This window comes from Elaeis guineensis, chromosome 4, assembly GCF_000442705.2.
Source record: "Elaeis guineensis isolate ETL-2024a chromosome 4, EG11, whole genome shotgun sequence".
Classification (NCBI taxonomy): domain Eukaryota; kingdom Viridiplantae; phylum Streptophyta; class Magnoliopsida; order Arecales; family Arecaceae; genus Elaeis; species Elaeis guineensis.
Window position 1 is genome coordinate 24,032,804 of NC_025996.2, and position 22,081 is coordinate 24,054,884.

At 35.4% G+C, this 22,081-nt stretch overlaps 1 protein-coding gene across 1 annotated transcript; it reads right to left on the minus strand.

Annotated features, from left to right (window-relative positions):
- Positions 1 to 16,634: 16,634 nt before the first annotated feature.
- On the minus strand, positions 16,635 to 19,565 carry LOC105043536 (1-aminocyclopropane-1-carboxylate synthase-like). Its single transcript, XM_010921113.4, has 4 exons — positions 19,299 to 19,565; positions 18,875 to 19,006; positions 18,322 to 18,482; positions 16,635 to 17,889 (listed from the first exon to the last, which is right to left on the minus strand). The coding sequence occupies exons 1-4, from the start codon at positions 19,479 to 19,481 to the stop codon at positions 16,887 to 16,889; spliced, it is 1,479 nt and encodes a 492-aa protein (XP_010919415.1). The 5' UTR covers positions 19,482 to 19,565; the 3' UTR covers positions 16,635 to 16,886.
- Between the last annotated feature and the right edge of the window lie 2,516 nt (positions 19,566 to 22,081).

Genomic DNA, 22,081 nt, shown 5'->3' on the forward strand with positions numbered 1-22,081 from the left:
ATATTTTAACTTACTGCACCAAGGCAGCAAATTACTAGTGGTCCACGGTTACTATTGATCGTGAAGCACTTGGCTCCTCAAGAGTCTCGGAGGTGCATCAGGCTGCAATAAGCATCGAGCAAATTCATGAAAGTATTTTGCACTCTCACTTTGGCCTTATGATTCTGAGAAAAATATTTCCTTCTTTTCCTTCTTGGCACGCTAAGCTGTTGCAGCCTGTCTCTGGTGAGATAGTCAGTCGAGAGCCGAGTTGTTACACTTTGATATTGAACAGCAGGAAACCTACAAAATAAATTCACTTATCGAAAGTTGTTCGACGAGGGATCCTCCAATGTTTAAGTTGCTGGAGAAAGAAAACAACCAAAGAGAACCAAAAATGAGAGCAAAAGCTTATAATAATAAAGTTTATCAGGTCTTCCATTGCTTACCGATATTTGTAGGATAGATGATGTCGTTACTGTGTAACTCTCATCCCTGAATGTTTAGGACATGAGAGTTATGGCATTTAGTGGGCGGTTACCTTATAAACTGTTGTTAAGATCAAGTAATGGACCGCTCGTGGGTGATTATTATGCTTCATATTTGAATGTAGTTAATGCCATACTGAATAACCATCATCAATTTTTGAATGTACAAAATTTAAGTAGTCGGTATGGCATCGAGAAAGCAGTTGGCTATATGTCGAGTATCACCAGTTAATCATAGGTTGCATGCCGAACCAAGTCGGCTAGATGTCGGTCGATTAGATCCGTTGCCTTTGTCAGTGGTCAAGTTTCGTCGATTTTAGTCGATTGAATATCGACTAGGATAAGACTCATTGATCTAGATTGGGTTGAATCACAGCAATCTGATCGTGTAGAGGTGAGAAAGAATCAATTGTTGTGGATTGTCGGTTGAATTTAATCGACGGAACATAGTCGGCTCAACTTAGCCGACGTAATATTGTCAGCTCAACTTAGTCGACGGAACATAATCGGCTAAGTGATGAGGATCTACCCCAATATCACCTTTTGTAAGTAGAAAGATATTTCAATAATAGATTTTCTACTATTAGTGCATCCAGTAAAGTGTAAATCCTAATAGCTTATTATTTTGTAATGATCAGACAGACTGTATGTGAATATGTAAATTTTTCTATCCTATAGATAATACATAACTTTCTTTACAGTTTCCTATGCTCCATTCCTAGATTATGTTGATAATGTCCAAGCATCGATATAATAAAAATAATGTTTGAATGCACATAAACATGGCATAGACTCCCAACATCATATGCATAGGTTATAAACCTTATTTCCTCTATCTTTATCTTAACTCTTAGATATTGAGCTTTATTAAATTTATCATCCTTTATAATATAAGCACACCTAGAAGAATATATATATATATATATATATATATATATATATATATATATATATATAATCTCAAATTTATGCTATAGAGATGTAAGTCCTTTAAGATAGTCTAAATAGTCTTAAGGATTTATCTCTATGAATCTCAACATTGATAACATAAGCAGCTTCATCCATATTTTATATCCCAAAATATTGAAATAAAATATTTTGATTTCCTTCAACAGACTAAAATCACTATTGACAAGCAGAATATAATTTACATAATATCAAAATTATGAACTTACTCCCACTAACCTTCAGGTATATACATTAATCAATAAAATTTTCTTTAAACCTAAAGAACATGATTATCTCATCAAGATACCATGGTGTAAAAAGTTCATTTAAATCGATAACTATATTTTTTTAATTTGCAAATCATGTGCTCTTGTCCACTGGCCAAAAAAACCCTTGGATTGTTCTAGATCACTATCAAGAAAGATTGTTTCTACATCCATCCAATGTAACTCTATGTCAAAAATAAGCTATTAAGGCCATGATTATTTTAAAAGAGTTCTTTGAAGAAATAGAAGAATAGATCTTTTTAAAGTTAATGCCCTCTTTTTGAGTAACCCCTTACCATAAGTCTGGCTTTTTATTGTTTGACCTTTCCATTGGAATTTCTTTCAGTTATATAGATTCTTTTGGAATATATTGTCACATCCTTTAGGTAGGTCAACTTATTTCTATACATGGTTGTCATCCATAGAGCCCAGCTCTTCTTTTATGGCATCCAACTACTGTAAAGATTTCTCACCTTTCATAGCTTATAAGAAGATCTCAGAGTCACATCCTTTTTCATCTATATTAGTCAGATACACCACATAATTTAGAGGTGTGGTAGATTTTTTTTTATTTTAATAGATCTCTAGAGAGCTATCTTTTGATCCACTTATGACAGTGGTTAGACAGTTACTTCTTTGACAATAGAAATCTCATAGAGTGGACCTTGATAAAGTGATAATCCCTCTTATATGTTATCTCAAGAAATAATAATAGAAATCATCACTTCAGTCTGCTTTATAGGTCCAGTATTTGCTCAAAGATGATGTCTTAAGATTCTTCACTTCCACTAAAAATATCATTTTCTAAAAATCTCACTTTATTAGTTTCTGATATATGTGATTTACAAGATAGACAAGAAAATCTATACTCTTTTGATCTCTCTGGATAATCAATGAAGAAATTACTGGTTGCTCTGAGATCAAATATCTTTCCTTATAGGTTATAAACCATGACTTCAGTTGGACAACTTCATAGCATATATCTCAAAATAGATTTTCTATCAGTCCATAACTCATAAAGAGTCTTTTGGATTGTCTTAGTAGAGATCTTATTCAAGATATGTATAACTATTTTTAGAATCTCACCCTACAAGCAAATAGATAGAGTAGAATCATAGCTTGAACCATTTTTTTAAGCATCATACTCCTTCTTTTAGCTACACCATATTGATCTAGCATGCTTTGACATTACGTACTAGAATATAATATCATGTTTCTTTAAGAATTTTGCTAATGGTCCTAGTCTGTGTCCCATTTCAGTATATCTACCATAATACTCATTATCTCTGTCGGATCTAACTACTTTAATTACTTTTCCTGGTTGTCTCTTTACTTTTGTTTCAAACTCTTTAAAGACATCAACCTTATGAAATAGAAGGTACAAATAGATATTGTGAATAGTTATCAATGAGTGTGAAGAAATACTTTTACCTATTAGATATGGGAAAAAATTTGCATATAATAGTTGTGTGAATGGTTTCTAAAGTTTCTTTAATCAACCTTACACCTTTCTTAAATGTGTATATTTGCTTTTTCTTTATGCAATCAACAGATGTCACAAAATCATGGAATTTTAATGATCCTAAGATCCTACCTTACACTAGCTTTATGATTTTTTCTTTGAAAATTTTCTCTACTCTCCAATGCCATAACATAGAAGAATTTTCAAAAGAATATGAAAATCAACTTCAGAATCTAAGACTATCTTGTAGTATCCAACTGTCTTGATAAGTGAACATACTTGATTTTTAATGAGTATAGATGATTCACTTTTAATCAGAAACTTTCTTAATAGGAAGTTCTATAAAATTATTGATAATGTGTATAAATGCACTAGAGTTAATACATCAGGTAGAATTAAAAATATTTACTAAATTAGATTCAAAATATACAAGAGTAAAGAAAATTTTTTTTTTGTAGTTAACTTTCATACTTCATCCAGTTTTTTTTAAGTATCCTATTTATTTGCAGAAGAAGTATTTGACAACTTTATTAATGGCTTCACCTAATGCCACAATAAATATTTTTTCTCTTTTGCATTGGGTATATCTTTTTTTTTTATCTACTTTTCCACTGGCTTGATATGAAGCAAAGTTCATATTTTCTATCTTCTCCTCTCTTAATCTCTTCTCCACTTATATATACACTACAATAAAAAAAAATTTTAGCAACAAATTGCTTATGATATTTCTTATTATATATCGCTAAAATCTTTTTTTTTACTGTATTTTGGTAAAAATACCACTATCTTTCAATAGGTATTTTTTTTATTAGTGATATTTTATCATAAATGTCACTATAAATTTATATTTTATGATATTTTATTATAAATATCATAATAAATTTATATTTTATGATATTTTATTATAAATACTACTATAAATTTATATTTTATGATATTTAATAAATATATCGATAAATAATATAATAATTTATAAGATTTTAAAAAATTATCATTAAATTTTAAATTATAAATTTTATATAGAGCTTGATTCAGTTATACCGATGTTATAAAATATGTTATTATTCATATATATTCTTAATTACTTATTTAATGATGTGAATATATGTTAATAAATTAAATAACTATACTTATATGTTAATAACATAAGTTATGAGTTGGTGGTTAAGAGTTACCATTCAAATAAAAAATTATTTATTCGAATCCTACTCTTGTTCTAATTCTACTATAGATAGTTTATTTTTTGATAATTTTTATGGATATATAAAAAATACTGGCATTAAAATTTTAAAGATACTTATATATGCTGCTAAAATAAAAATTTTTATCGATATTTTTTTAAAAATATCGATAATTAATTGCTGACACTACGTTAAGACAACACAAAAGAAAAAATCATAAAAATGCCGCTAAAGATATTTATGATATTTTTTTTGATCTATGACGACATCTAAAAATATCACTAATGATCATTTTTGTTGTAGTGATATTTGATCAGTCCAATTCTCATATGTATATTTATAGGAGATCTTAAAGAGATCGTACTCTGATGAAAAAAATAAGAATAAAATAGACTAAAAGGGTATCTGATATGAAAACTTTAATATCGGATTACCATACTGTGATATTTCTTATCTACATAATATGCTCATGGATGTCAGTATTTGTCTTGTCAGAACTTATATTAATTTCTGCTCAATAACATTCAAGAGAATACATGTCTTATGACATGAAGGAAGGATCCCCTAATATGCTACATTAGACTTCTTGTAGAGCAAATCGAGTCGATAGGAACGCTCAACTTTCTCAAAAAGCTCTTCTATTCTAATGTACTTTCATCCATAAGTGATGAAATTTTTTCACTCAAAATATTAGATCAGGTAAGCACATCCTGATTGGCGGATTGCCATTATTTTTCGAAGGTCTTCGGCCAATTTTCATCGATGATCAAGAGGATAACTGTCGGTGAAAACAAGATTCGGTGGCTTTTCCTCCTTTCTCCTTTTTTTTTTATTTTTGATGGTTGCTAGTGATTGTGGGTGGCTAGCGGATGTAGGCTGGAGGTCTGGCTATCCTCATCAAACAGAAGCTCGGCCACCGTGATGGGAGGAGGAGGGCACACAATTGGTCCTATTCCTCCCTCTTTTTTTTTTTTTAAATTTCTTATGGTTTGAATGGTGATCACTGGAGATCTGGGACCAGCATAGCAGCTCGGTGTGATGGTTGTCGGAGGTAAATCGAAATCTGACCATCACGAAGGGAGGGCACAACGATAGGAAACCATGAATGTTGTTGTCCCTATTCTTCTCCCTCTTTATTTATTTATTTAAACAATAATTAAAACCCAAAAATAAATCACTTATCCTTTAAAATAAATAAAAATCAGGCATTCTTTATGGAATCCAGGAATGGATTGGATCAACTCCGATCGTAGACAATCGACCATAGTGGCCGGTTGGATCTACAGCCCATCTCGATGGTTGTGGGAACAAATGGAAGCCCTTTTGTTCTTCATTTTATTTATAAATATCAACCATATAATCTTTAATATACTAAGAATAAACCTAAAATATGGCATATAAAATTTTTTCATATCACTTCAAGATCAATGGACTGAACAAAATAGCATAAAGATAGCGCTCTAATACCACTAAATATAGCACATTTTAATCTTGAATATAGAAATAATTGTACCTCCAGCCATTATTATTCAAGCCCAATAGAATGAATTTGGAACCATCTGCAACCTGCAATCATAAGAGAACAAATTTTGGATGCTTCTAATTGTCGTCGAGCAGTACCTTGATTTTTAAATTTTAATTTCAAGTATATTCGATGGAAAGGATCTTAGGAGCTCTCGGATGAGACGGGGACCAAATCTATAGAGGTCCTTTTATAATGTGCCTTACTCATCAGAGGTAGTATCTGATCAGTCGCAACGGTTGAAATGGATATTATCCATGATGGTTGTGTGGAGCTTAATTTTATTAAACTATCACATATATCTCTATCATTTTATTAGATGTTTATCTTTAGTCAGAGTCCAGATTAATCTAAAATATGAAAAATAATTAATCTCAATGTATGTTACTATAGGTTATTGTTATAGCCCAAGCCCAACTATCAAGACCCAAGCCCAAGCCCCAAAAAAAAAAAAAACTGAAACAAGGAAAATCGGGAAGAAGACTTCCGATAAGAGTCTTCTTCTCCGATGAGACCATGGTGATCGGGAGTCCTAGGACCATCAGGAGTCCTAGGACTCTCTATAAAAAGGCTCTCCCCTTCCTTAGAAGCCCTCCACCGGTCCTTTTCCCCTCTCTTCCTCCCTGATTTCTCCGATTGGAGCCGCAGATACTTGTTTCGTGCTCGTCGCGATTGCTCACCGGTGGGGTCACCGGAGGCCGAAGTAAGCTTTCCTCATTTTCTTCTCTTCTTTCTTCTTCTTCCCATGCCTCTGTGCACGACTGCCGGCGACGGATGTCGCCAATTTTTATCGGAGAAGGGACCCCTGTTTGGTCTCTTCTTCCCTTTGGTTTTTCGATGCCGGCGATCACAACCGACCGCCGGCCTTGCCTCTCCGAACTCGAGAGAGGTTGCCCCCCTCTGCCGATGGGTTCGTCATGTCGGTCGTAGGCTGAACGACCGATCAAGGGAGGGGACCTGCTGGTCCCCTGTTTCGGCCAGGAAGGAGCTCGAGAAAAGAAAAAGAAGAAAAAAAAAAAGAAGAAAAGAAAAGAAAAGAAAAAGAAGAAAAAAAAGAGAGAAAAAGAAAGGGAGAGAGAAACTTTCTCTCTCTGCTCTCTCTCTTAGATTTTTTTAAAATTTATGGAATTAAAAAAAAATATATAATAATAATAATTAAAAAAAATATAAGAAGAGTTTCCATGGATCAATCCAAAAATCCTGGACGCTGTCGTCTAGTTAATCCATGTGAGGACATTAGATTTTAACAAATTTTAATTTTTTAATTCGATAAAATTTTGATCAAAAAATATGATATTTGACGTATCACGTCCGGAGAAGGATTTTCAAGATTTCTAAAATTTTTAGTTTAGATTTTCTTTTGAGGTAAGTAGTGTTTACTTTTATTGAATTTATCTGGTAAATTATAAATTCTAAATTAAATAAATTCATGGTATGCTTGTGATTGAAAATATTTATTGAAATTAATTGTAATTGAAAATAATTATTGAAATTATTTATGATTGAAGTTATTTGTTGAAATTATTTATGATTGAAGTTATTTGTTGAAATTATTTATGATTGAAGTTATTGTTGAAAAATTATTATGATGATGTATGATCATAAAGAATGATATGATTGATTTGACTCAAATATCATTTATTTATATTATTTTTAAAAATAATATATGAATTAAAAGATGATATGAATTTGACAATCTGACTATATAAAGAATCCCGCCAATGGGGGCATATACGTTGGTAATTGATTGTCCTGAGGGTTTATGTCGCCAGCGAGACCAGCGACATATCGCCAGAGAGACCAGCGACAAACCACCAGCAAGACCAGTGGTTCCAAAGGACTTGGCTGTCAGATGATTCACAGCCTACCGCAAGCAGATACGTGGTATTATGATCCTGCCACAGGAAAAATATGGTTATAGTCATGGTTGGTAAGAAGAACTTAAGAAATTGATGAATTTAAGATGATAAGCATAATCTGAAATTATGATGAATTGAAATTTTATATATGATTGATAGTATGATTATGATTTTATGAATTTACATATTGATTTTGTTATTATCAGTAAACCGACATGTACAGTATTATTGCCTGATTTATTCAGTTAAAGGTATACACTGCTTACTGGGCTATTTAGCTCATGATGAGTTTTATATTTTTCTTTATAGATCCAAAAAATTAGCATGATGCAGGATTTTGGTTGGGAGAGCGATTAGAGATGGAGTTAGCTCATTTGATTTAGGATTTTCTCAGAATTGATTCAAGACTTTTATTTTAAGTGTTGACTTTGTCAGACAATTATTTTTCTTTTGGACACTGAGTTTTGATTTGTTATTTGAACTAAAGTTTGATTGTTAAAAATTAAAAAAATTATTTAACTTTATGTGTAAGATATAATGATGAGATGCCTTGCATGCTTATGAAAAAAGTTTTCTATGAGTATGCGGCGGTTGCCATGACTCTCGATTCACAATTTCGGGTCGGGAGCGTGACAATTAATATGGTATCAGAGCATAAGTAGATAGATAAAGACATATAGAATAGAATGAGCGAGTGATGGGTAGATATTAGAAAATTTGAGAGATTAGTTATGATAATTATGATCTGACCTGTCTCAAGTAAGTTTATAACCTTATTAAGGATAAGTTATTATCTCAAATTTATCATAGGTCAAAATGCCTCCATGGTGAACAAGAATACTCAAGGAGCGGTCGGAGGGACATCAAATCCACTTGGTGATAACACTCCCCAATTGAATAGTGATACATCTCAGCAGGAGGGAATCCTTGATCCTACCGAAAATACTCCGACAGTACAGGAGGAGCCGAACATGACTCAACTAATGCAAACTTTGATCGGAGTAGTTCAAACATAACAACAGTTACTTCAACAACAATATGCACAGCCACGTCAGCATTTTCCTCCGACACCTGGACATGGAGAACATCCAATACAGAGAAACAATATCGTCGAGTTTAAGAAGCTAGCCCCTCCAGCCTTCAAAGGGACCATCGAGCCACTGGAAGCAGATAACTGGATTATGGAAATGGAGAAGGCATTCGTCGTGCAAGAATACCACGATGAAGAGAAGATCCACTACACAGCATATCTGTTACAAGGTGAGGCATACAACTGGTGGCATATACTTGAACAAAAATATGAACACGATAGGATACCACTCACTTGGGAGAGATTTCGAGATGAATTCTTTGACAAGTACTTTCCTCGAAGTGTCAGAATACAGAAAGAGAAGGAGTTTATTCATCTGAAACAGGAGAACAGATCCGTTGTAGAATATGAAGCTAAATTCACGGAGTTAGCCAAGTTTGTTCCAAGATTAGTTGAGATTGAGTAAGACAGAGTACATAAATTTGAAATGAGATTGAAGACAGAAATTAAAAAATAAGTTGTACCCTATGAGTTAACTACTTATGCCTCAGTTGTGAATAAAGCTCTAATAATTGAGAGGGAAGTTAATGAAGCACATGCGGAGAGAGAACGGAATCAGAAGAAGAGAAATAGGTTTGGTGGAACTCAAGGACGAAATCAAAACAATAAGAGTCCAGCAAAGAAGCCAGCAAATGACAAGAATCGTGAGAATGAGACAGCTAGATGTTCGAGATGTGGCCGAAGAGAGCATGAGTCTTTTAATTGCCCATGGAATACTGGTTCTTGTTTTAGCTATGGACAGAAAGGACATAAAATTACAGATTGCCCCAGAGGAATGAGAATAGACCCACACAAACAAAGGATGGAGGTCAAAGGCCGAAAACTCAAGGAAGGATCTATGCACTCACACAACAGGATGCTCAGGCCTCTAATGCTGTGGTGACAGGTATCATTCCTGTATCTAGTATTCATGCTTCAGTTTTGTTTGATTCTGGTACTACACACTCCTTTATATCCACTACTTTTATTAGACAACATGATATAGTATGTGAACCTATGAAAATCAAATTATATGTTGAGACACCAGTAGGTGGTATTTTGAGTACTGAAAGTGTGTGCAAGTCATGTAGTATCCAAATAGGAGAAAGAGAATTACCGATAGATTTGGTGATCCTAGATATGCATGATTTCGATGTCATTCTAGGAATGGATTGGCTTGCTACTTATCATGCCTCTGTGGATTGTCATGAAAAGAGAGTGAATTTTTAAATATCGAAAGAATTAATATTCAGTTTTGATGGAAGTACAGAAACCACCCCTCCACGTATTATTTTATTTGTGCAAGCTAGACAGATGCTAAGAAAGGGATGTAGAGGTTACCTAGTATCAATAAAGAATAAAGAATATGATGAATTGAAGTTACAGGATATTCCTATCGTAAATAAATTTTCGGATGTATTCATTGATGATTTAACCGGACTACCACCAGACAGAGAAATTGAATTTACCATTGAGTTGGCACCCAATACTGGTCCGATTTCTAAAGCTCCTTACCGAATGGCCCCTATGGAGTTGAAGGAGTTAAAAGATCAATTACAGGATTTGTTGGATAAAGATTTTATAAGGCCTAGTGTATCTCCTTGGGGAGCTCCAGTCTTATTTGTGAAGAAGAAAGATAGTAGTATGAGGCTTTGTATCGACTATAGAGAGTTGAATAAGAATACTATCAGAAATAAGTATCCTCTATCTCGAATCGATGATTTATTTGATCAACTGTAAGGTGCACAAGTCTTTTCAAAAATTAATCTTCGTTCAGGATATCATCAGTTAAAAATCAAAATAGATGACATACCAAAGACTGCATTTAGAACTCGTTATGGACATTATGAATTTCTAGTGATGCCATTTGGGTTAACCAATACTCCAGCGATCTTTATGGATTTAATGAACAGAATATTCAAATCCTATCTTGATAAGTTTGTTGTCGTATTTATTGACGATATCTTGATATATTCAAGAAGCAAATTGGAGCATGTGGAATATTTACGGTGTGTACTACAAATATTGAGGAAAGAAAAATTTTATGCCAAATTTAAGAAGTGTGAATTTTGGTTGGACAAAATAATTTTTTTAGGATACATCGTGTCTAAAGATGGAATTTCTGTGGATCCAACAAAAGTGGAAGCTGTGATGCAGTGGAACAGACCTACAAATATTTTCGAGATTCGAAGCTTTCTGGGAATGACAGGTTATTACAGACGATTTGTAGAAGGATTCTCCCGCATAGCTGCACCTTTGACTTGTCTTACTCAAAAAAGGGTTAAATTCGAGTGGACCGAAGATTGTGAACAGAGTTTTCAAGAGTTAAAACAATGATTAGTTTCAGCCCCTATCCTTACTATACCAACAGGAGATGAAGAATTCATAATATACAGTGATGCATCTAAAAAGGACTCGGCTGTGTATTGATGCAACATGGTAAGGTAGTGGCCTACGCCTCAAGACAATTGAAACCATATGAATAGAATTATCCGACACATGATTTGGAATTAGCTGCAGTGATTTTTATCCTAAAAATTTGGAGACATCACTTATACGGTGTGCAGTGTGAAGTATTTACTGATCATAAGAGTTTGAAGTATATTTTTACACAGAAGGAATTAAACATGAGACAGAGAAGGTGGTTAGAACGGTTGAAAGATTATGATTTAACAATCCATTATCATCCCGGAAAAGCTAATGTCGTTGCTGATGCCCTTAGTAGAAAATTCATGAAAAATTTGGCGGTTTTAATCACACATCAAAGTCAATTATTGGAGGATATAAGAAAACTAAAATTAGACATCCGAATATATGACTCAACTGTATGATTAGCCAACATGAGGGTTCAGCAAACACTCATTGAAAGAATTATAGTTGTCCAGAATGATGATCCACAACTAATGAAAATAAAAAATTCAGTGGAAGTTGGTGTTCAATCTGAATTCAAAATACATGATGATGGTTCGTTGAGGTTCGAAAACAGAATTTACGTACCCAATGATTCAGTACTCAAGCATGAAATACTTCAGGAAGTACATCAGACCGGTTATACAGTTCATTCGGGAGGTACTAAGATGTACAGAGACTTAAAGGAAATGTACTGGTGGAATAATATGAAGAGAGAGATCGCTCAATTTGTGGCTCAATGTTTGGTGTGTCAACAAGTTAAAGCTGAACATCAGAGACCTGCGGGACTACTTCAACCTCTTGATATTCCAGTATGAAAGTGGGAACATATCACTATGAATTTTGTAACTGGACTACCTAAGACTCCAAGTAAAAATGATGCAGCCTGGGTGATTGTGGACCGATTGACAAAGTCTGCACATTTTCTACCAATTAGAGTTGGATTTACTTTGGAAAGACTAGCAAAATTATATATGAAAGAAATTGTAAGGCTATATGGAATTTCAGTGACCATTGTATCGAATCGAGACACCAGATTTGTATCACAGTTTTGGAAGAGCTTACACAAGGTATTAGGAACAAAATTATACTTCAGTACAGCTTTTCATCCACAGACTGATGGTCAGTTAGAGAGAACTATTCAGATCTTAGAAGATATGTTGAGAACCTGTATTTTGGATATGAAAAGTTCATGGGATGAGCATCTACCTTTGATTGAGTTCGCTTACAATAACAGTTATCAGGCTAGCATTGGTATGGCACCTTATGAAGCATTATATGGTAGAAGATGTCGATCACCGATTCACTGGGATGATGTTGGTGAGCGGAGAATATTGGGTCCCGAACTTGTTCAACAAGCAGTCGAGAAGATTCAATTAATTAAAGAACGACTTCGGACAGCACAAAGCAGACAGAAAAGTTATGCAGATAACAGGAGACGAAAATTAGAATTTCAAATTGGTGACCATGTATTTCTCAAAGTATCTCTTTCAAAAGGAATCTCAAGATTTGGCATTCGTGGCAAATTGAATCCTAGATATGTGGATCCGTTTGAGATTTTGGAAAGAATTGGTGAGGTGGCTTATAGACTTGCCTTACCACTTTCACTTGCAGGAGTTCATAATATTTTTTATATTTCTATGTTAAAAAAATATTTACCAGATCCAAGTCACATCGTGGAATTTGAACCATTGTAAGCTAGAAAGGAATTATCATATGAAGAATATCCTGTACGGATCGTGGACCGTAAAGAACAAGTGCTGAGATGTCGCAACATTTCTTATGTCAAGGTATAGTGGAGTCGACATTCGCAAAGAGAAGCTACTTGGGAATTAGAGGATGAAATGAAGCAAAAATATCCCCAGCTCTTCGAGACCAAAGGTATGAAAAATTTTGAGGACGAAATTTCTTTTAGGTGTGAAGAATGTTATAGCCCAAGCCCAACTATCAAGACTCAAGCCCAAGCTCAAAAAACAAAAAAAACAGAAACAGGAGAAATCGGGAAGAAGACTCCCGATAGGAGTTTTCTTCTCTGATGAGACCATGGTGATCGGGAGTCCTAGGACCACCAGGAATCCTAGAGCTCTTTATAAAAAGGCTCTCCCCTTCCTTAGAAGCCCTCCACCGGTCCTTTTTCCCTCTCTTCCTCCCTGATTTCTCCGATTGGAGCCGCGGATACTTGTTTCGTGCTCGCCGCGATTGCTCACCGACGGGGTCACCGGAGGTCGAAGTAAGCTTTCCTCCTCTTTCTCTCTTCTTTCTCCTTCTTCCCATGCCTCTGTGCACGACTGCCGGTGACGGATGTCATCGATTTTTGTTGGAGAAGGGATCCCTGTTTGGTCTCTTCTTTCCTTTGGTTTTCCGGCGCCGGCGATCACAACCGACCGCCGGCCTTGCCTCTCCGAACTCGAGAGAGGTTGCCCCCCTCTGCCGACGGGTTCGTCGTGTCGGCCGTGGCCTAAACGGTCGGTCAAGGGAGGGGATCTGTCGGTCCCCTGTTTCGGCCAGGAAGGAGCTCGAGAAAAGAAGAAAAAAAAAGAAGAAAAGAAAAAGAAGAAAAAAAAAGAGAGAAAAAGAAAGGAAGAGAGAAACTCTCTCTCTGCTCTCTCTTTTAGATTTTTTTAGGATTTATGGAATTAAATAATAATAATAATAATAATAATAATTAAAAGAAATATAAGAAGAGTTTCCATGGATCAATCCGAAAATCCTGGACGCTGTCGTCTAGTTAATCCATGTGAGGACATTGGATTTTAACAAATTTTAATTTTTTAATTCGATAAAATTTTGATTAAAAAATATGATATTTGACAAATTAGGTCCGGAGAAGGATTTTCAAGATTTCTAAAATTCTTAGTTTGAATTTTCTTTTGAGGTAAGTAGTGTTTACTTTTATTGAATTTATCTGATAAATTATAAATTTTGAATTAAATAAATTCATGATATGCTTGTGATTGAAAATATTTATTGAAATTAATTGTGATTGAAAATAATTATTGAAATTATTTATGATTGAAGTTATTTATTGAAATTATTTATGATTGAAGTTATTGTTGAAAAATTATTATGATGATGTATGATCATAAAGAATGATATGATTGATTTGACTCGAATATCATTTATTTATATTATTTTTGAAAATAATATATGAATTGAAAGATGATATGAATTTGACAACCTGACTATGTAAAGGACCCCGTCAATGGGGGCATATACGTTGGCAATTGATTGTCCTGAGGATTTATGTCGCCAGTGAGACCAGCGACATGTCGCCAGAGAGACCAGCAACAAACCGCCAGCGAGACCAGCGGTTCCAAAGGACTTGGCTGCCAGATGATTCGCAGCCTACCGCAAGCAGATACGCGGTATTATTATCCTGCTACAGGAAAAATATGGTTATAGTCATGGTTGGTAAGAAGAACTTAAGAAATTGATGAATTTAAGATGATAAGCATAATCTGAAATTATGATGAATTGAAATTTTATATATGATTGATAGTATGATTATGATTTTATGAATTTATATATTGATTTTGTTATTATCAGTAAACCGATATGTACAGTATTATTGCCTGATTTATTCAGTTAAAGGTATACACTGCTTACTGGGCTATTTAGCTCATGATGAGTTTTATATTTTTCTTTACAGATTCAGAAAATTAGCATGATGCGGGATTTCGGTTGGGAGAGCGATTAGAGATAGAGTTAGCTCATTTGATTTAGGATTTTCTCAGAATTGATTCAAGACTTTTATTTTAAGTGTTGACTTTGTCAGACAATTATTTTTCTTTTGGATACTGAGTTTTGATTTGTTATTTGAACTAAGGTTTGATTGTTAAAAATTAAAAAAATTATTTAACTTTATGTGTAAGATATAATGATGAGATATCTTGCATGCTTATAGAAAAAGTTTTCTATGAGTATGCGGCGGTTGCCATGATCCTCGATTCACAATTTCGGATCGAAAGCGTGATAGTTATATTCAGATAGATTTAATCAGATAAATTCTAACAGACCCTGCCCACTGCATTGATGAAAATAAACTAGTACAAGAAATACCAAAACCAAACCAGTCTAGGATTTCTGAGCATATGAAGACAGCATCTAATGAGACTACACGGCTTTTGTGACCATCATCAAGAACTATAGGAACTTCCAAAAATAGCGATAAGCTTGCCCACAAGTCCTTTTCAAGTGGGTTTTAGGTGTGGGATAAGTTACGGATGATGATGATAATAATCATGATAATGATGATTACAATGAGTTTCACAATTAGAAAAAATGTCCAATTGAAGGATTCAAGTTAAAACAGTTGCATTGTAATACATTTTATATCTTCTAAAGGGCAATTTAGAACAATTGAGGGTAGGTATTGTTGGAAAGGTAAAATGATGACAAGGCCCAATGGAAAGTTCCCAAAAATCCTTTATTAAGTGGCTAGAACAAGGACACAAATCCTTTGGCGGTGCATGGTTTGCACCGCAAAATCTGGTGCAATACTCAATGGTTGCCATGCCATCTAAAGATAGACGACCATCAGATAAGACACCTTTACGTGTCATGCAATCATACAAGGTATATTTTATTTGATGGCGTCTCTCTCCTAATAACAGCCATCAAGTGCTACGTGAGACTATGATGTAAGCGAACCATCGTAAAGGATCCTGCATCTCCTGCATCTTGAAAAAAAAATGAAGTCTTCAACTTTACCAATGCTATAAAGTGGTCCGCTAAGCTTTTTATTCACAACAATAAGAATGGTTGCGTTTTTGGATCGGTTCAAGACATCGGAGTGTTCTATTTGAATACATTCTTTATGAAAGCTCTCAACGTGGACTAATGCTTTTGGGGTCGCCAATTCTTAACATTTATTATTACCATTTTAGGCAAGCAAATAACTTCCACGTAGCAGGATAAGAAGTCGAAGCATATAAAACTTCTGCTGCGGTGCTATAAAGTTGAGTCTTCTATTGTTATCTTTTGTTTTTTGAATGGGAGTTTTCTGTTGTTATCAATTACTGAGTAGGTTTCTTAATTGTGGACCATTTTTCTCTTGTGATTTCAAGGGTTCTTTTTTTTTTTTTTTTTTCTCTAATCCTTTCGAGGAACAAAGAAGATTTTTGGTCGGGTTTGAATGCTACCTTGTCTCCATCTCCAGTCCATGGTTCATTCCAAGTCAAGATTTTATAACATAGGTCAATACGATCCTTTTCACCATTACAGAGAAAACAGAGAGCTAAGGACTTTCTTTCCCTCATTTTCTAAAACATTCCTTGTAGACTTCAAAGATACATATTTGAGTAGTTTTTACTCGTAAAAACAAAGATACAATCTTCCTTGAAAAAATGGAGGAAGGAAACAACATACATATTCGAGTAACTTGTAAACATTTAGCCCCGTACATCGGTTCTAAGAAACAAAGAATGTATGTTCCAAAGAATGAGAGCTAAAGAATAGCATGGGATAAAATTTTTATAATCGAATCGACCGTAGAAAGTTTTATGATCGGACTGCGATCATCCGCCACAAAATATATCGCACGTACTTATGTGCACGTATAAAGATATGATAGGTAATGACGGATTGATCATAATTTCTTCAATACCGATCCAGAAATTTTATCCTATGGCATGTCAATACGTATGTACTAAAAAATGGCAGAGGAACGGCAGTCTTTTCCACCTTCCTCTTCTGCATCACTGGCTATACCACTAGAGCTGAAGTGGTGGCTGGAACAAGAGGAGAGTGCGGTGACATTAGGCTGGAGGTCATGGTGGCCATGTCCTCGAACCTCCGAGGCAAGCTTAAGCGTAGCCCATCCTGCTTCCACTTCTTCTTCTTAGCTTGCACTGCAGCCTCCTTCGTCCGGAGCACAAAGGACTCGATCCTTCCAAGGGCTACATCCATGGTCTCGTCATCCATGTTGGCAAAGCACACCCTAAACCACCCAGGTTCGTGGCAATGAAACGAGGAACCGGGCGACACATTGAGCTTGACATCATTAATTATCACGCGCCACAGCTCCAGTTCTCCTTCAACTGTGAATTCTTTGAGAAGCCGTCTCAAGTCCATCCAGCAGAACAGGCCGGCGTTGCTCTCCAAACATTGGATTCCCACCTTCGCAAGCCGAGAAGTGAATAACTCGTGCCTCTTCGAAAGCCTCCTCCTGACCTCTTCTATCAACTTGGTTGTGAATTCATCGTCTGACAACATGGAGGCGAGCAGGTATTGTGTTTGTGAGGAGACTAGTCCAAAGCTCGACATCCTCCGAGCGCATCTAACCACCGTATCATTGTAGGAATAGACCACGCCCACCCTGAATCCAGGCAGGCCGAGGTCCTTGGAGAGGCTGTAGGTGATGTGGATGAGGCTTCGGTCGCAGTTAGGATCCTCATCCACTATCTCTGAGACGCTGACGAATTGGGGATCCTTGAAGACTGTCCCTGCGAAGATCTCGTCGCAGATTAGGTGGATCCTCTTGCCATTGGTGAAGTTGACCAGCATTCTTAGTGTCTCTCTGTCCAATATTGTCCCCAGTGGATTTGATGGGTTGGCTACCATGACCGCTTTAACTCTAACATTTGCCTTCTGGGCTTTTTCATAGGCAGATTCGAGTGCGGTCCGTGTGATTTTGAAATGATTGGAGCTCTTGCACTGAATCGGAAGGACCTGGATTCCTGTTCTCCACCTCAGGTCTCGGTCGAATCTGAACACGATATACGAGTTATTGTAAGTTTAACTTTTAGATTCGCTGTTCGCAATATTATCTGTGCTTATTATATATATGTATATTGCTGTGCAAATAATGAATATAAGACGATCAAGTTTCAAGATGCCATTTCCAGGTAGGTTTTAGATATGCAAGGTATAGACTTGCAAAATGTTCAAATCTATTGATAAATATGACTAGTGTTAAATATAAATGAAATTTCAGCAATAGAGCTTTCATGTATATAAGAAGAAAAGTATAACCAAGAATATTTCTTTTTTCTTGAATTTTCAGTGTTATTTGACTAGTAAATTAGAATATATATCTTGGTATGTACCATATCGTCAGCTTTGGAAAAAAAATGTAGGACCATGTCGTGTCTGCAATAAACATCAGTAACTTGTATATAGAGGAGCTTATAAGACATACGCTGGATAATACGGCGTTGGAACAAGGAATGCTTCGCCGGGGTCAGCCAAACAGAAGGCTATTACTTCGGCAGCCCCAGTAGCCCCACCGCTCATCACTATCCTGTCAGGATGAAAATCGCTTCTTCCTCCTCTCACTTTCCGCATGAACTTGGCAACGGCCTGCAAGTTTCAACAAATCACATCGTCATCCATTTTGCGTTACATCCAGAAAGCAACTACAATTACTTACTTCTACGAACAGGACCACCTTTAAATCACTATATATCAAGATTTCAATCACGTACAAGTCTTAATCACTTTCGGTCAATAAAAAAAGCTTCACGTTTACGCATACCTTTTTTTCATCCTTTTGGTTCTAAACAGGAGTATTTTTTTTTGTTACACTCTGATACATCCTATAATCAGACTCTGCTGTTAATTCTTTTAATATCCTCTTTTCACCTTGTAAATATTATTTTATCAATAAAAGCTGGGTACTGTGCTGTAATAATGCACAATATCTTCCTTTTCCTCAAATAAGTAAATAAATAAGCTGCACTTTTGTTAATTACCTCTCTGAATACACGCAGGCCGTGGTAATCCTGGAAATTTGCAATATTTTTGAATTCTGAAACTCCTACTTCAGTGCAAATGGAGGCCTTCGGGTTATTCTTAATCCACTCTTGTATCGGATCCAGACAAAGCTGAAAATTATATATATATATAAATAGCTAATGAGTATGACTTCTGAAGATTAATTTGAGATTATCGAACAGAGACTATAAGTAACAGAATAATAATGTGCAACAACTGCTACATGGATTGGGTTTTAGGCTGTATCTGCCGCGCAAAAGATTGATTAGCCTTCTTTCGTGATGTCAACCATTGGATTGTAAAAAAGCTACTTCAAAAGAAGGTGAATCATTCTTTCACTCGAAAGATACAACGGAAACCTGTGGATTGGTGCTTGTTTTTTTTTTTTTGATATGTTCTTACCTGGTTTTCAGCTAGTCCCAATTGAATGACTCCTTCTGGGTTGGAGGTAGGATGGAATGGATCACAATCATAAGCCTTCCACCCATCGAAGTAGGACGAATTCTCGCCGTGGCCATCACTGGTTGCCATCTTGGAAAGAAGTGGGGAGTTTGGTTCACGACGCAACTCAACAGCGAGCTCCATCGCCAAAACTCCAACGTGCGAATGGGTAATGAAAGTGAGAAGCGGAGAATCTTTACCCAAAAAAAACACAGAGGGAGAATGAGATTTAAGAATTATGAATTTGTGAGCTCTGGCGGGAGAAACGAGCGAATTTATAGGAAGCGTTCAGAAGCGAAGACCTATTCAACTTTTCAATCCCACAGTAGACCATATGCTCTTGTGGGATCAACCAGGGGACTGGTCTGCCTCAAAATGCACGTGCAGCGTGGAATTTACACGCATGCCACCAAACAAATCGTACGATGCGGGCTGGTTTCCAAATGAAGAAGGGAAATCCGGGATGCGAGAAGCTTCGTACGAAGCGAGGGAGGCGGGGAACATGGGAATTGTGAGGAATGCGCTGACGATAGGAGGGGAGACCGCGCCTCATTAGTGGTGACCATGCACCGTTTGTCTTTTCCGGCGCCGGTGATTCTGTGCATGGGAAGGTTAGCCTTACCACCGTTTTTCCCTTCTTTTGGCACAGCTCTCACCACTGATTTCGTGGAAGAGTGCAGAAGAGACTCGATGTCACGCAACACAATATGGCGAAGAAGGGAATGGCCGGTGAGCGGAGACGATCTCTCATCTTTTTCTTACATGTCATTTTTAGCATCTGGATATATTGACAGCTTGCCTACCCGTCAGACCCGGCCCCGAAACATCCATTCTCTTTGGACTACCTTCAGGCCTTAGAAAATCGGCAAACATCTTAGAAGGGCTCGGGATCAGTTATTAATGGCTCTCTTGGGGCTTCTTTCATCGGAAAGAAACCAAAGAATTTTCTCAGAGAGAAAATATAGCGGCTGACATTTCATCAGTGGGGATGTCTCCCAGAGAAGATCGATGAACAACGGTTAATCTGGAATCAATTAAAGACGCTCCCTTCAGTAAACCAGCAGAATTCTCCAATCTGAACCTCGAGCCTCCTCGCTCGAAGAGCTGCAAGGAACTGGTTGCAAGTCAACAGAAGTATGTATTGTTCTCTCATTTTTGTTCGTTGGTGACTGCCTTTGGCTCTGTTCTCAGGATCGAGTTCGTTCTAATATTTCAGCTAGCGATCCTTTGTTTACGAATTATCTTGCCTCCGTAAATACTTTCTTCTGTTTTAATCAAATTTGAGTGGCGCTTAGCGTCCCGAATACTATCAAGAATTTAAAAAAAAAAAAGGAAAAAAAAGACCCGAAACTCGAATTTACGCATCATTCCTCGGTCACTGTCTGGTTAATTAAAACTATGCCTGGGAAAAGCAAACCAAGACGGCACTTCTGTTGTGTGGGTACATGTTTCTATTAGCATGTAGACTCAGCTATGGTTGCCCGTGTCATGTTCATTCATGCGCGTGTGGCCTTTTACAAGTTGCACGCTAGGATAGCATTCATTGCTAAAGCAGGTATGAGTAAGGAATAATTCCACAAACAAACGCAACTTGAAGTCATGGCTGCTTTGATGTTTGTTTGCCGATATTAAGATCCTATCTAAATTAGATGCTTAAATGGATCAGAATGACATGTGGATTAGTAAGCGAAAGCATAGAGATTTTGATAGATAAGAACGATGCAGTGGCGGAGCCTGACATCAAATATTGAGAAGACAAGATAATAATTTATTAATAATTTTTTAAATAAAATATTTTATAATAAATAATAATAATATATATATATAATTAAAATATTATAAAAATATTAATAAATATTTAATTTTATATATAAATCAAGATAGATAAAAAATATTATCTTATATTATTTATAAAATAATTTTGATTGCATAAAAATCTTCATAATCTTTTCCATATTAAAGGTTGAAGAATAAATAAAGAATTAAAAAATAAATAAACAACTATTTTTTTAAAAAAATTATTATTTTTAATAAAAAATTAATATATAAATTAATTATATAGTTTTTTTTCAAACTAGTGGACTCATAATGTATATAAGATTAAAATAACAAGGAGGTTACCATATATATAAATATATAGATAATAAGTATTTTAAAATTTTTGGGAGGGTATTGGCCCCTTCTGGTTCTTTGTACGCTCCGTCACTGGAAGGATCAGTAGGCTCTGATGCTAGAGATGGCAATCGGATTGAGTCGCATCAGAAATGGGTCAAATTAGATATAGATTAGATTAAAAATTAATTAATTTGAATCCAATCATTTATTAAATAGATTAAAAATTTGTATCTGAATCTGACATGCTTATTCAATAGGTAATCTAATCCGATCCACATAATCTATTTATTAAATCAATCAAGTCAGGTCAAATGGATTAAACATGTTTAGTTGGTTTTTAATAGATTAAATGGATTAATTGAATCAGAGTAAATATGACAAAAATAGGTTAAACAAGTTTGAAACATGTTAAATAAATTTTCTGATTTAACTCAATCCAAATATTAGGTCGATTAAACAAGTTAAATGGATCAGATATTTGAAATCCAAATTCGTTCTAGGTATTAAACAAATTAAACAAGTCGATCTATCTGTGATTTGAATCTATTTATTTTAAATCCAAATCTACTTATGATAGATCGGGAATAGAATAGATTAATGGGTCGGATCATATTTTATCAATCTCGTCT

Bases quoted from the DNA above. Each gene is read 5' to 3' on its own strand.
- LOC105043536 (XM_010921113.4), bottom strand. From the start codon at position 19,481: ATGGAGCTCGCTGTTGAGTTGCGTCGTGAACCAAACTCCCCACTTCTT. The intron at 19,007-19,298 runs GTAAGAACATAT...TATAATTTTCAG, and splicing joins TGGGACTAGCTGAAAACCAG to CTTTGTCTGGATCCGATACA. The intron at 18,483-18,874 runs GTAATTAACAAA...TGAAACTTGCAG, and splicing joins GCCTGCGTGTATTCAGAGAG to GCCGTTGCCAAGTTCATGCG.